Source organism: Callospermophilus lateralis, chromosome 8 (genome assembly GCF_048772815.1).
Source record: "Callospermophilus lateralis isolate mCalLat2 chromosome 8, mCalLat2.hap1, whole genome shotgun sequence".
Taxonomy (NCBI): Eukaryota; Metazoa; Chordata; class Mammalia; order Rodentia; family Sciuridae; genus Callospermophilus; species Callospermophilus lateralis.
Genome location: NC_135312.1, coordinates 137688226 through 137702075, shown reverse-complemented (window position 1 = coordinate 137702075; position 13850 = coordinate 137688226). Strand labels below are relative to the sequence as shown.

Here is a 13850-nt window from a genome sequence, read left to right as displayed (position 1 = left end):
GTTATCCTTATTTACAGCGGGGGGAAATGAGTTAGAGAGGTGAAACAGTTTGTTTAGAGCTTACAGCTTAGTAAGGTTGACTGAGCCGTGTCCCAATTCAGTGGTCCCTTACATCAGCTACTTTTGACTGTAGCCTTTCCCCTCTTATTCAAGATTTTGTAGTTTTAACCATGAATCTTTTAAAGTAGATTTCTGTTTTCACGTACTTAATCCTTCTCTTAGTGAATATAAATTGTTCATGATTTTAAAATTTTCTTTTGTAGTAGCACTTTCATTTAAACTGAATATTTGTTATTTTTAAATAGCCAAGTACACATTTTCTAAATTACGGGAGATTTTCCATACATTATCTTCTTTCTGTGACTCCAGTTTTTATGCTTCACCTTTTTGAAATTCACTCCTTTGGTTATTTTTTTTTCCTAAGATTCATTTGGAGAAATTTAAAATTATATTGAAAGGAACAAAAACAGACATTATCATCATTTAAATTCTCCTCTTCCAGGCTTAATAGCTTAATATTTGGTCATATTATATTGTTCTTAAAGCTACAACTTATTCTCTGAAATAGGGTGACTCTGTGGAGTAGTATTGCCTTAGACTTGGAGTGAGCATGCTTGGGCATGGTGCTGGAATTCCTTTCTCTATTAGTAGAAAACTACAGGAAAGAAGTTAACCAGGAAAGAAGTTAACCATCGGGTTATGAGGGAATGCCTGTTTATTTTCTTTTCTTTTTTCTTTTTCTTTTTTTTTTTTTTAAAGAGAGAGTGAGACAAGGGGAGAAAGAGAGAGAGAGAATTTTTTAATATTTATTTTTTAGTTCTCGGCAGACACAACATCTTTGTTTGTATGTGGTGCTGAGGATCGAACCCGGGCCGCACGCATGCCAGGCGAGCGCGCTACTGCTTGAGCCACATCCCCAGTCCCATGCCTGTTTCTTGATAGCCTTCCTATGCCAATCACTTATCAGTAAGATAGACTTTTTTCTCATCAAGCTCTCAAAGATAGCTTTATGGGAACTGTAATAGTGAGTATCAGGAGGGATAACTTGAAGCAAAGGTAGACACTAAAGGCTCTTCCAGGAATACTGAAATTTGATTTACTATGAGCAAGGCTTTACTATCAGGTGATTGACATTTCACGGGGTGTGGTATTAACCTAACAATTTAATCATGAAGTCAGGGTTGGTGGGTTTTTCAGGTGAACATTTAGCTGGCCATCTTGATAGCTTCTGAACTCCTTGCGCAGTTGAGGAGGGTAGTCATGAAGAATGTGCTTTCCATTTGGTAACGAAAGAAGCTTTTGGGGAGAGAGAAATTCATGTTGACGTGCTTCTTGAGTTTCCTAATAAAAATATTTTGACATCATAGTTTTAAAATTTTTCAGTAAGGATGCTGTAAAAACTATATGGTATGGAAGCTCTATTATGGAATAATTTGTTGAAATTTTAAAGAGGTTATTAAATTAAGATTTATTAACATAGAAATTTGCTATTTATAAAATTTCAGATGTTATTAAAATAGTAACATTTGTTAAACTAGTAATTGGCAAATAACTTTACAAAATTACATTGGTTTCCTGAGATAGTAGGTTACTTGAATTTATGTTTATTAGTAATTACATCTTATTCTGTTAACTAATAGTAGAGTAAAGTAGAGAAATGTAATAGTATACATTCTACTGGTTCAAAACAAGCACTAAACGTGGCATCTGCCCACAGAGAATTATGGGCCTGTTACTCATGGGCATCTTTTGTGTTATATTATTAATCTCAAGTTCATTGGCGTGTGCACTAGACATAGACAAATGAAACACTATGAGACAGTATGTATGATTAGGGTAGATGTGAATGGTGAGTCTAATAAATACATGTGAGACCTAAGCACAGGAAATCACCATCTGCTGCAGGTAGTTGGAGAAAATAAGGATGAGTATTCAGGTCCAAAATGGTGTTTGTAAATGAAGTTGGTAATTAACTAAGATTAGCATGGTATCTTGCTTTTTGCATAGCATGTTCATTTGTATCATCTTCGCATGACTCCAAGGGAATAGCTGTTGTTATTATCCATAAGTGAACAGTGAGGAATTCACACAGAAACAGTGAATGACTTGGGCAAACTTCGTGAAGCTAGGAAGTGGAGGAGACATTTAAGAACAATTTTTGGACTGCAGACCCTGGTGTATGTAGTTTCTTGCTCAGGTTAAAGGTGCTTGTTTTCCTTCAGCAGAGAGGATATGAAAGCAGTACAAGTCATCACTGAGAATCCAGCGGGGATGGGTTCCAGGATCCCATGTGGATACTAGAATCTGTGGATGCCCAAGTACCTTACATAAAATGGCACATTTTATGTAAACTGCACATATCATTCTTAAATCACTGCTACTTAGAATACCTAGCACAAAATGTAAATGCTATATAAGTATTACACTGTATTGTTTAGGAATAATGACAAGAAAAAAGTTTCAGTTCCTGTTCAGTACAGATGTAGTCTTTAAAAAAATTTTTTTTTTGACTTGTGCTTGATTGAATCCATTGGTGCAAAATCCCTTGATATGGGCTGACTATACTTTAGACAGCATAAGAAGTCTGAATGACAGTACTACACTGTAAATTTTTACCAGGGAGAAAAGTGAGGAAACCAGCCTCATGAATAATAACTTTTACTGAGGAGTTGGCTAATTCCAGAGATTATTTTACATTGCCATAGTACCTAAGTACCATGCTAAAGAATAAGGTTTGGAAGTGGGCTAGAGCCAGGTTAGTCAGGCATGGCAGCTCTGAAAAGCAAGGGTTAGAAGCGAGCATCGTGTGAAGGATGACGTTGCATGAGTGAAGGTAAATTGGATAAATTGAATTTTCTCATTTTTATTAGTAGAATAGATTAAAGCCATATGCCTTTTATTATGGATATAGTGAAACTCTATGTCTAATTAATATTAAGTTGTTGGAGCTTGATATTAAATGTATTATTTTGCCATTTTAATAAGGCAGGAATTTCCCTCTAATATATGTACCTGTTCTATATGTGGCAGCTGGATTTTAGATGGATTCCTATGATACATAAGATAAATATACTTAAGATAATCATTATTGAATTTCACTCATGCTTTTCAGTTTAAAGACTCCCCTTAAGAGTCAAAGAAAACTAAGTAGTAGTAGACTATAATTTTCCTTTAAGTATCTTTAATAAATGTTACCACTGTGGAGTGCTTACATTTTGCTAGTTACTTTGTTAAAACGTCACACAAATCATCTCTGTTCTCCTAATAAGTCTGGGAAGTTGTCCTTGTTCCGTAAAAGAGAAAACTGATAGGATTGATCCATAATGTCAGGATTGCTTAGCTGATGGAGTAGAGCAGAGCTTCAACCCAGCACAGTCTGGCCTCACAGTCGGTGTGGCGTCACTTTGCTTCCAGTTGTTCCTTCTTCCACAGGCACAAGTTCTGAGTTCACAGGCACGACACTGTGCTGTGGCACAGTGTGAGCACCCAGATGAGCTCGATGGAATTCTGTCCCCCTTTTTCAGAGAGAAAGGGAAAAGGGGAGAGAATTTCATCAAAAATAGAAGGAAGGTTTGTGGCCTGGAGAAGGAGATTGAGGGGAGGGAGGAGGAATGAGATACGGGAAGTGGAGTGACTGTCTCGTGGGTGAAATGTGATCGCTGTCGTGTACATTCACAAGGCACTCACTAAAAGAAAGAAAAATACCCCAAACCAATAACTGTTTGTAACTCGCAGAAAGATCAGTCAAGTAGAGGAAGGAGTACGGTGGGGAGGAGGAGGGAAAGGAAGGAGAATGTGCTGGGGGCGGAACTGAAGCAAACCACATTCCACGCATTTATGTGAACATCAGTCCTAACATACATGTCACTAAAAAGGACCCGTTTCTTTGTTTTTGCTTTTGTTTTTTTTAAAGATGAGTGTGACACCTCTGTAAAAAAGATATTATTGCTGGGAGTATACAGTACATATAAATGATATGTAGAAGAAAGAGTTTTGGAAACCACTGTGTAGATCAAAGCTAATATCTTCATAGAGAGAGCTTTTGCGTCTGCAGTTAAAAACAAGAAAGCAAGGTACCAGAAGATAAATAGACTAAGTGTATGAACACAGTTTTACAAACTAAATTAAGATCTATAACTCATCAGCAATTAATAATGATTGATTATAAATTCTAAGAAAACCTAGCTTTGTTTTATTCACCTTTAAAATCACACCATGTACACAGCTAAATACTGAGTAGATACTTGTTTTGTGAATAAACATTAAAAATGTTCAACTATATTTGTAATGAAGAAATTCATTTAAAATGAGTTTATTTTTTCAGTTATGAAATAGCAAGACCACCTACCTATCTTACCCCATTGAAAAAAAACCAGAGACATAGGTAGGAGTAAGTATGATGCAGCACAGCATATGACGAAATATGCAGCATGTGTGCATTTCAGGTAGTAGTACAAGTGGTTGATTCTTTTGGGAAGCATCTTGGTGCTCTGTAACAGCCTTGAAAATTCCTCAGTTTTGACTCTGTGGTGCCCTCTCTGGAATCTGTTCTGAGAGTAATCCTAAGTATGTACAACACCTTGCACAAAAGTACACACTGACATGTTATATGTAGCAAAAAAAAATTGGTGAGAGTCTAAATGTCCAAGAGTGTGGAAAACAAGTCTTGAATGGTAAATCTCTTTAATAAACAAAATTTATGTAATTGTGAGTAAATTAACATAAGAAGGTATTTTTCAGTCAAAAAGCAACACAAAACATAGTATAGTATAAAAAGCCATACAGAAAAAGAATTAGAAGGAAACGTATTTACAGCATTGAATTATTTATGAAATATCAGGCAACATTTATTTTTTTCTGTTTTCAAAAATTTCTTGAGAAAATAGATATATTAGATGAATAAAATTTTTAATTTGAAACTGACTAGTAACTCATTTAATAAATTTTGTGAAAATATTTTAGTATAAAATTCTTTATACCTACAGAGGACAAATTCATTTTGACTGTTGTTAGACTGTATGTATTTGTTTTTTTCTTAATTTTATTTAACTTTGTTTTGTACCCCAATGTTCTTAGATTTGATTCAAGACTGGTCGAGTGATAGTGCTCCAGACATTTTTTCATTTGTTCCATATACATGGAATTTTAAAATCATGTTTCATCAATTTGAAATGATTTGGGCTGCTAATCAGCACAATTGGATTGACTGTTCCACTAAACAACAGGAAAATGGTAAGAAATTTAAAAAAATTAGGATCAGTATTTTTATTTCAATACATAATAACAAAGAAAATTAGTATTGATTTTGTAGTTTTAATAGGTACTAGAATTGTTTTTTTCCCCCATTATCTTGTGAAATTTTCAGGACCATTTCAGAATATGCTTTGTACTGAATGTCTTCTCTTACGTTTAATTTTGTTTAGGTATGCAGTTAAAGTAATACTTATATTTAAATTTTATTGGCATTAAAAGTAAATTTACTACTTCTTTTTTTCTTTTTCTAGTGTATCTGGCAGCTTGTGGGGAAACACTGAACATTGATTTTTCTTTGCCTTTTACGGACTTTGTTCCAGCTACATGTAACACCAGGTTCTCTTTAAGAGTACGTATCACTGTTTGCATTGACAGTTCCATGGGTTTATTTGTATGTGTGACTCCCCAGGGCTTACCTTTCCTCTCCCTTGCCTGTCTCCTTGCCACCCTAAAGCGTTTCAGTGTTCTTCCAGTGTCCCTAACATGAGTGTCGTGGAGTTCTTGTTATTTTATTTTCAGAATTAACAGCTCCTAAGAAATTGACCAATTAAAAAAAAAAAAAGTCTCCAGAGTTGTTTATTTTCTTGGTGCTCAGTTCTGATCTCTGTAGCTCATCTATATTCTCTTAAGAACCTCTCCTAGCTGTAAGGTCTAGGAACTAATTTTATGCTTCCCTATGTTGATTGCTAATTGTAGCTGTGAATTCAGGGAGAAGAACCACAAGCTCCTTCCTTCCCTTTATCTCAAAGGCAAGTTTAATGTACTTCTTAACTCATGATTTTGTGGAAGACCTAATTTTAGGGGATGGACAATCAGGAGTAAGTTGTTTGTTATGGTGGCAAAAAAAAAAAAAAAAAAAGTAGGAGCAGTTTACGCCTAATACATATTTTTTAATCACATATGCATTATTTAATACTAATGAAATACAAAATGAGCAAACACCTTCATATTCTGTTAGTGTTAGAAGTACAGTTGTCAAAACAAGTAATAAAAGTCAGAATCACAGAGCACCTCCAAGGCAATGCCGTATTTTCTTTTCTTCTTTTTCTTTAGGAAATAACATTTATTTGAAAGACATAAAGCAAAGTACCTTTTTTTTCTTACAGTTTTTAAAAATTATTTCTTACATACATCACAGTAGAGGAGTGCATTACATTCATAATATGAACTCTTTCCCTGTAGTAACTCATGTATTTCTCAGAACAAGCCTTTTGAGATAGTCATTGCTGTTACCTACATTTATAGATTGGAAAACAGAGAAACAGAGTTTATACAACTTGTCCTGTAGCTAGTAAGTTGCCAAGTTGGATATTGAACCCTGGCAATATAGAGAAAAAAGGGAAACCCAGTTATGATCCTTCTGGTATGCCAATTAAGAGTTATTCAACATCAATTGAAGAAGAGACTTATTAAAAATTAAAGGCGATGATATTTGTATTAATTAGCTTTGCATTGCTATGACCAAAGTAACTAAGAAGAACAATTCAGAGGAGGAAAAGTTCATTTTGACTCATGTTCCAGAGATATAGTGCATGGCCACCTGAGTCCATTGCTCTGGGCTTGAGGTGAGGCAGAGGAACGCAGCAGGCTCATGACAGCCAGGAAGGAGCGGAAGGAAAGAGGCTCAGGGCAGACACACTCTTGCAGGACGAACTTCCCTCCTGCCTGCCACGCCCTGCCTGATGCAGTGGTCACCAGCCAGTCCATGCAGACTAGAAAGACAGGTCATGTCAAGCTCTTCAAGTCTAGGCTCTGCAACTCTGAACAGTCCTGCATCAGCACAGGAGCCTTGAGGGATGCCTCACACCAGCCATAACAATACTGCCTTTCAAATTTTGAAGACTACAGAACATGTTCCATTTGAGCCTGTATTAGTGAGCTCCTCTCCCCTCAAGTGAGTTTCAGATAAAATATTCATGGGTCACCATGAAAGATGATCTCTTTACTGTTATGTGGAAACTATACTGTTTCTCTCTCTCTTTTTTTTATTGTCTAAAACCTTATTACAGGCATTTATCATTCAAATTTTATTTCCATTTTAATTTGTTTTTAAGATTATTATAGTTTTGGCTCTAAGTAGTGACCTGACATATGTATGTACTGAATTTATTACTTTGGGTTATTATGTATTGTGTTTTAGGGAGAAGATGTTGATCTTCATTTGTTTCTACCAGATTGCCACCCTAGTAAATATTCATTATTTATGCTGGTAAAGAATTGTCACCCGAGTAAGATGGGTCCTGATGCTGGTATTCCTGCTGAATGCCAGAGTGGCCAGAAAACAGTTAAACCAAAGTGGCGCAATATCACTCAGGAGAAGTGAGTACATGACAATCAGAGACCTAAGCGTTTTATACTTACATGTGGAGAAACATTTCTTCTTCTTTAAAATACTAATTATAAAGTTTCATTATCTGTACTTAGTGTCTGTATACAATTAAAGGAACAAGTATCTGACCAGAAACTTTCTTATTCTTCAAAGAGCTGGTTGGGTTGAGTGCTGGACTGTTCCAAGTGTACTGCTTACAATTGATTACACCTGGCATCCAATTTATCCGCAAAAGGCAGATGAACAGCTGAAACAATCATGTAAGTACTTTTATGTAATTTATACTTTGAATTAGTGGTTATTATGATTGATAATCACTAAAAATACAGAAAATAAAAAATTTGGAAGTGCATTTATTCTTCTAAAATAATTATATAAATTTATCATCTGCAAAATAATTTTGAATAGCTAACCTTTATTGAGCATTTACTATATAATCAGGCACTGGGCCAAGTAGTTTTCTGGCTTATATTATCTCATTTAATCCTTATCACAACTCTGAGGTGGATATTATTCTCAGCTTGGAGTTGAAGAAATAGGCTCAGAAAAGGCAAGTAGTTTTCTCAAGACCTGCCACTCCAATGCAGCAGAGCTGAGTAGGAAACAAGGTGTGTGAGAATCTGTGTATTTGGGAAGCCTCAATTGAAATGCCTAAATCGATTTTGTTAAGTGTTAGTTTCTTTAATGCATTTTGAAAACTTTCATGTAACTTATATTTTCCTGAAGGTAATTTTCCCTGTTACCTGAGACACAAAAAACAACAAGAGTCAAGTGATATTTTCTTTGTTTCTTTTCCCAGTGTGTTAAGTTTCAAAGAATAGTGTTGATAGTTGTTTACATGTGTGGTGACTTGATAATGTCATTCTGTGTCTTACCAGTTATTTCTGTGAAAACAGCTTTGTAGTTTAATACCTGAATGTACTTAAGAACTAATAGTAACTCAAATTTATATTGTAGGGATCTAATGAGAAAGTTGCTTATGTTAACAGGAACTTTTCATTGGTTCTATGCAATCTGATATATGCATTTACCTCCATATTTCAATGAAGTCTGTTCTTTGCTTTCTTAATTTTTAGACCCTCAGGTCTGTTTGTATTATATTACTGTAGATATTATCAAGATTATTTGATTTTGCATTTGCTAAGTATTATGTCTTACTGAATATTGGCTTGAAGAACTTCTAAGAGGTCATTTTCTCCTTCTTTAAACATTAATCTCTTCTTCTTCCTCCATTTATGCCAGTGTCAGAGATGGAAGAAACAATGCTGTCTGTGTTAAGGCCAGCCCAGAAGGCTGCAGACAGAGTGGCTTCCTCTCCCTCTGCTTCTGCACGCCCTCCTGTTGACCCCGCAGAACTTCCGCCTGATAAACTTCATGTAGAAATGGAGCTCTCCCCAGATTCTCAGATAACTCTCTATGGGCCTCTGCTAAATGCCTTTTTGTGTGTAAAGGTATGATTTTAAAAGAACTTCTATTTTTTTGAATTTATTTTATTTATGCTAATTTGTTATATGTGACAGCAGAATGCATTTCAATTTTTATTATACAAACAGCACAATTTTTCATGTCCCTGGTTGCACACAAAATGAAGTCATGCCACTCATGTCTTCATACATGTACTTAAGGTAATGATGTCCATCTCATTCCACCATCTTTCCTACCTCCATACCCTGTCCCTTCTCCTCCCTCCCCTTTGCCCTATCTGAAGTTCGTCTATTCCTTCCAGTATGAATCAGCCTCCTTATATCAGAGAAAACATTCGGCATTTGGTTTTTTGGGATTGACTTATTTCACTTAGCATTATATTCTCCAACTCCGTCTATTTACCTGCAGATGCAATGATTTTATTATTTATTGCTGAGTAATATTCCCTTCTGTATATATATCACATTTTCTTTATTTATTCATCTACTCTGAAGGGCAGCTAGGTTGGTCCCACAGTTCAGCTATTGTGAATTGTGTTGCTATAAACATTGATGTGTCTGTGTCCCTGTAGTATGCTGTTTTTAAGTCCTTTGGGTATAGACCAAGGAGTGGGATAGCTGGGTCAAATGGTGGTTCCATTCCTAGATTTCCAAGGAATCTCCATACTGCTTTCCATATTGGCTACACCAATTTGCAGTCCACCAGCAGTGTATGAGTGTGCCTTTTTCCCCACATCCTTGCCAACACTTACCATTGTTTGTATTCATAATAGCTGCCATTCTGACTGGAGTGAGAGGAAATCTTAAGAGTAGTTTTGACTTGCATTTCTCTAATTGCTAGAGATGTTGAACACTTTTTCATATATTTCTTGATTAATTGCATATTATTTTCTGAGAAGTGTCTATTAAGTTCCTTGGCCCATTTATTGATTGAGTTATTTGTTTTTTTGGTATTAAGATTTTTGAGTTCTTTCTGTATCCTAGAGATTAATGCTCTATCTGATGTGTGAGGGGTAAAACTTTGCTCCCATTCTATAGGATCTTTAGTCACCTCACTGATTGTTTCTTTTGTTGAGAAGAAGCCTTTTAGTTTGAATCCATCCCATTTATTGATTTTTGATTTTACTTCTTGTGCTTTAGAAGTATTACTAAGGAAGTCAGGGCCTAATCCAACATGATGGAGATTTGGGCCTACTTTTTCTTCTATTAGGCGCAGGGTCTCTGGTTTAATTCCTAGGTCGTTGGTCCACTTTGAGTTGAGTTTTTTGCATGGTGAGAGATAGAGGCTTAATTTCATTTTGTTTCATATCGATTTCCAGTTTTCCCAGCACCATTTGTTGAAAAGGATATCTTTCTCCAATATATGCTTTTGGCACCTTTGACTAATATAAGATAACTGTAATTATGTGGCTTAGTCCCTGTGTCCTCTGTTCTGTACCTTCAGTCTACCAGTCTATTTTGGTGCCAACACCATACTGTTTTTGTTACTGTTGCTCTGTAGTATAGTTTAAGGTCTGGTATAGTGATGCCGCCTGCTTCACTCTTCTTGCTAAAGATTGCTTTAGCTATTCTGGGCCTCTTATTTTTCCAGATGTATTTCATGATTGCCTTTTCTATTTCTATGAGGAATGTCCTTGGGATTTTGATTGGAATTGCTTTAAATCTGTATAGTGCTTTTGGTACTATGGTCATTTTGACAGTATTAATTCTGCCTATCCAAGAACAAGGGAGATCTTTTTATCTTTTTAAGGTCTTTTTAAATTTCTTTCTTTAGTGTTCTGTAGTTTTCATTGTAGAGGTCTTTCACCTCTTTCGATGATTCCCAAGTTTTTTTTTTTTTTTTTTTTTTTTGAGGCTATTGTAAATGGGGTAGTTTTCCTCCTTTCTCTTTCATATGATTTGTCACTGATGTACAGAAATGCCCTTCATTTACAATTTATGATTTTTTTTATTCTGCTACTTTGCTGAATTCATTTATTAGTTCTAGAAGGTTTCTGGTGGAATTTTTTGGGTCTTCTAGGTATAGAATCATATCGTTGGCCAATAGTAATAATTAGAGTCTTTCTTTTCTTATTCGTATCCTTTTAATTTCTTTCATCTGTCTAATTGTTCTGGCTAGTGTTTCAAGAACTACATTAAATAAAAGTGGTGAAAGACGGCATCCCTATTAGAGGGAATGCTTTCAATTTGTGTCCATTTAGAATGATGTTGGCCGGGGGCTTCACCTAGATAGCTTTTACAATGTTGTAATAGCTTTCTAAATGAAAATTAAAGGGATTCACAATAGCTTGATGGATGATTTAAATTGTTGAGGATAAGTGCTGCCTATTCACTGGACTTGTTGTGCTGGAATCCACTGCAGTTATTAAAAAGAACACGCCTAAGTTTAGTGTTTTTTAGTTAGAAGCATTTAGTGTGCCAGCACTAAAATAATATTTCTTTTTTCAAGGAAATTAGATAGAGGGGTAACAGATATCTGGACAGTATATCTGATAGAGTAGGAAAGATATGTGAATAAATTTTAACACTTACCTGAGAATAATTGAGAATGATTGGTACCAGGAAAAGTCTATTTTAAGTGAATCTATTTAAAACAGATGATAAGTTGCACGCAATGGGACATGTGTAATCCTAGTGGCTCTGGAGGCTGAGACAGGAGGATTGTGAGTTCAAAGCCAGCCTCGGCAACTGTGAGGCACTATGCTGCTCAGTGAGACCTTATCTCTAAATAAAACACAAAGTAGGGCTGGGGATGTGGCTCAGTATTTGAGTGATTCAGAGTTCAGTTTTTTTTGGTACCAGAAGTACCAAAAAAAAAAAAAAAAAAAAGATGACAGCATTTCATGATAAATAATGAGCCAAGATTTGTTTGGATCTTTATTTTAAAAATGAAAGCAAATCTATGAAAATAAGTTTATTGCAAGAGTATATCAAATTTAGTTTCTGAATTAATATGCACCACTTCTTAGAACAAAGAATAAATCAAGTGTTGATTCATTTGGCATAATTTTTCCACTGAAACTATGTAATTGCACAGTGTGATAGCACTTTAAGGTTGATATGTGTAGCATGATTATGAAGAGAGGCTATTTTTAGAAAAATATTTAAGGACTTCATCTGTTTTCCAGAGATTACTTTAATTCTTCTGTTATTCAGATCACACTTTAAAACAGTCTCCCTGGTGTCACAGTGGTTCTTGTTGTTTTGCTGTTCTTTTTGGTAATGAACTCTTCCAGATCCTTGTTTATCACTGGAAGCTTTGAGGAGAGCAGTTTTCCAACATCATTTAGCAGCAGTTTTACCAAATTTTACATTTCCCCAGAATTTTGCACTTTTACTTTGCTTTAATTTTCATTGAACTGTTGGTTGTTTACCATATCTGTGATCAGGAAGAGATTTAAAACACCATAAACAGTAGGGTTACTCATGGGAGGGATGTTAGAGTGGGTCTAATCTTACATTGCTTGTTTATTTGTATCCTGTTGCAGTTTCACAGATGCAGAGATTTGGATACTGAATACTTAGTTAATAATATAGTAATAGTGGTAATGAATTCTGGAGAAGGGACTAGGGCGGTCAGGGTTGGACAAGGAAGGACAGTCACAGGTGTGGGTGAGGGCTCTTAAGACAAAGTACTAGGTGACTCGGGCTTGAGGCACATAATGTTAACATTTGAGTTACTATATTTATTAAAGACTATTAGGAAGTGTCAGATAGCATGATGTAAGTTAAAAGGTTTAGGGAACATGTTGATAAGATTTGTAGAAACCTGGAGCTTTGCATGGTTACCCTTTCTTTCCTAGCATTTAAAAAGGAGATTCCTAAAGGAGTAAACCTGTGTGTTCAAAGGGGAAAATGCACACATATACACAGTGTTTTCTTTCTTATGACCACTGTTTCACCTAAAATATTCTTTAAATATTTCTCCCAATACCTGTCTTTCTTGGGATTGCACATGAATAGCTATAAAAGGATTATTTACAAATTTAGCTATAATCTCACTAATGAGGCTGACTTATATTTTAATTAAATGTAAGTAATGATGTAATTAGTAGGCTGAGGGTGGTCACTGCAGTATAATATCAGGTTTTGAATATTATTAGATATTAACTTTGTTTTTGCATTGCCATGTGCACATTGAATGCCAATTTTTTATTTTAAAAGATTTATAGTAATACATATTTACCAAAAATAAGAGGATTGTAACCAAGAAAAATATAAAGAAAGATGTATATGTCTCCGTTTAGATTTCTTTATAAATTCTACTCTACAGATGTGGCTTCTGTTGATAGTTGCTTATGTTTGGATACGTAATTTTTAGTAGTATGAAAGTTTGCTAAAGAATGTATTGGGGGATAGGATTGTGGCTCATTAGTAGAGCGCTTGTCTAGCATGCGTGAGGCACTGGGTTGGATCCTCAGCACCACATAAATGTAAAATAAAGATATTGTGTCTGCCTAAAACTAAAAAAAATAAGTATATATAAAAAAGAATATTGGTATGTGCATTCACCAAATTAATTTAGAACTTGTATAAACTGTCAAAGCAAATTTAAAAATTTCAAGTTTTGACATACATATTAAATATATATTGAAAACATAATAGGCAAAAAATTTACCCAGCCCAATGAACTCTGCTTTTTATAAGGAATATATGTAATTTTTTTTGTTTCTGTCTTTGTGTACCTTAAAATTTAGTGCTGATATAGTGATATTATTCTACCTTAAATTCCGTTTCTTTCTTTTTTTTTTTTTTTTAGGGAAACATTTGCAAATGTTTATTAATTGTTGGTGACTGATGCAGGTTAAATGAAGGAAGAGAGTTTGCAGCATGGAGCATGTGCT

At 35.0% G+C, this 13850-nt stretch overlaps 1 protein-coding gene across 6 annotated transcripts in view; it reads left to right on the top strand.

Annotated features, from left to right (window-relative positions):
* Positions 1-13850, top strand: part of Bltp1 (bridge-like lipid transfer protein family member 1) — a 192073-nt gene that overhangs the window by 48085 nt on the left and 130138 nt on the right. For all 6 annotated transcript variants that reach the window (XM_076864403.1, XM_076864404.1, XM_076864405.1 and 3 more), the window contains exons 16-20: positions 5077-5232; positions 5505-5602; positions 7394-7572; positions 7736-7842; positions 8825-9033. In XM_076864403.1, coding sequence (XP_076720518.1) covers positions 5077-5232; positions 5505-5602; positions 7394-7572; positions 7736-7842; positions 8825-9033 — 749 coding nt within the window. The remainder of the gene's footprint in view (positions 1-5076; positions 5233-5504; positions 5603-7393; positions 7573-7735; positions 7843-8824; positions 9034-13850) is intronic.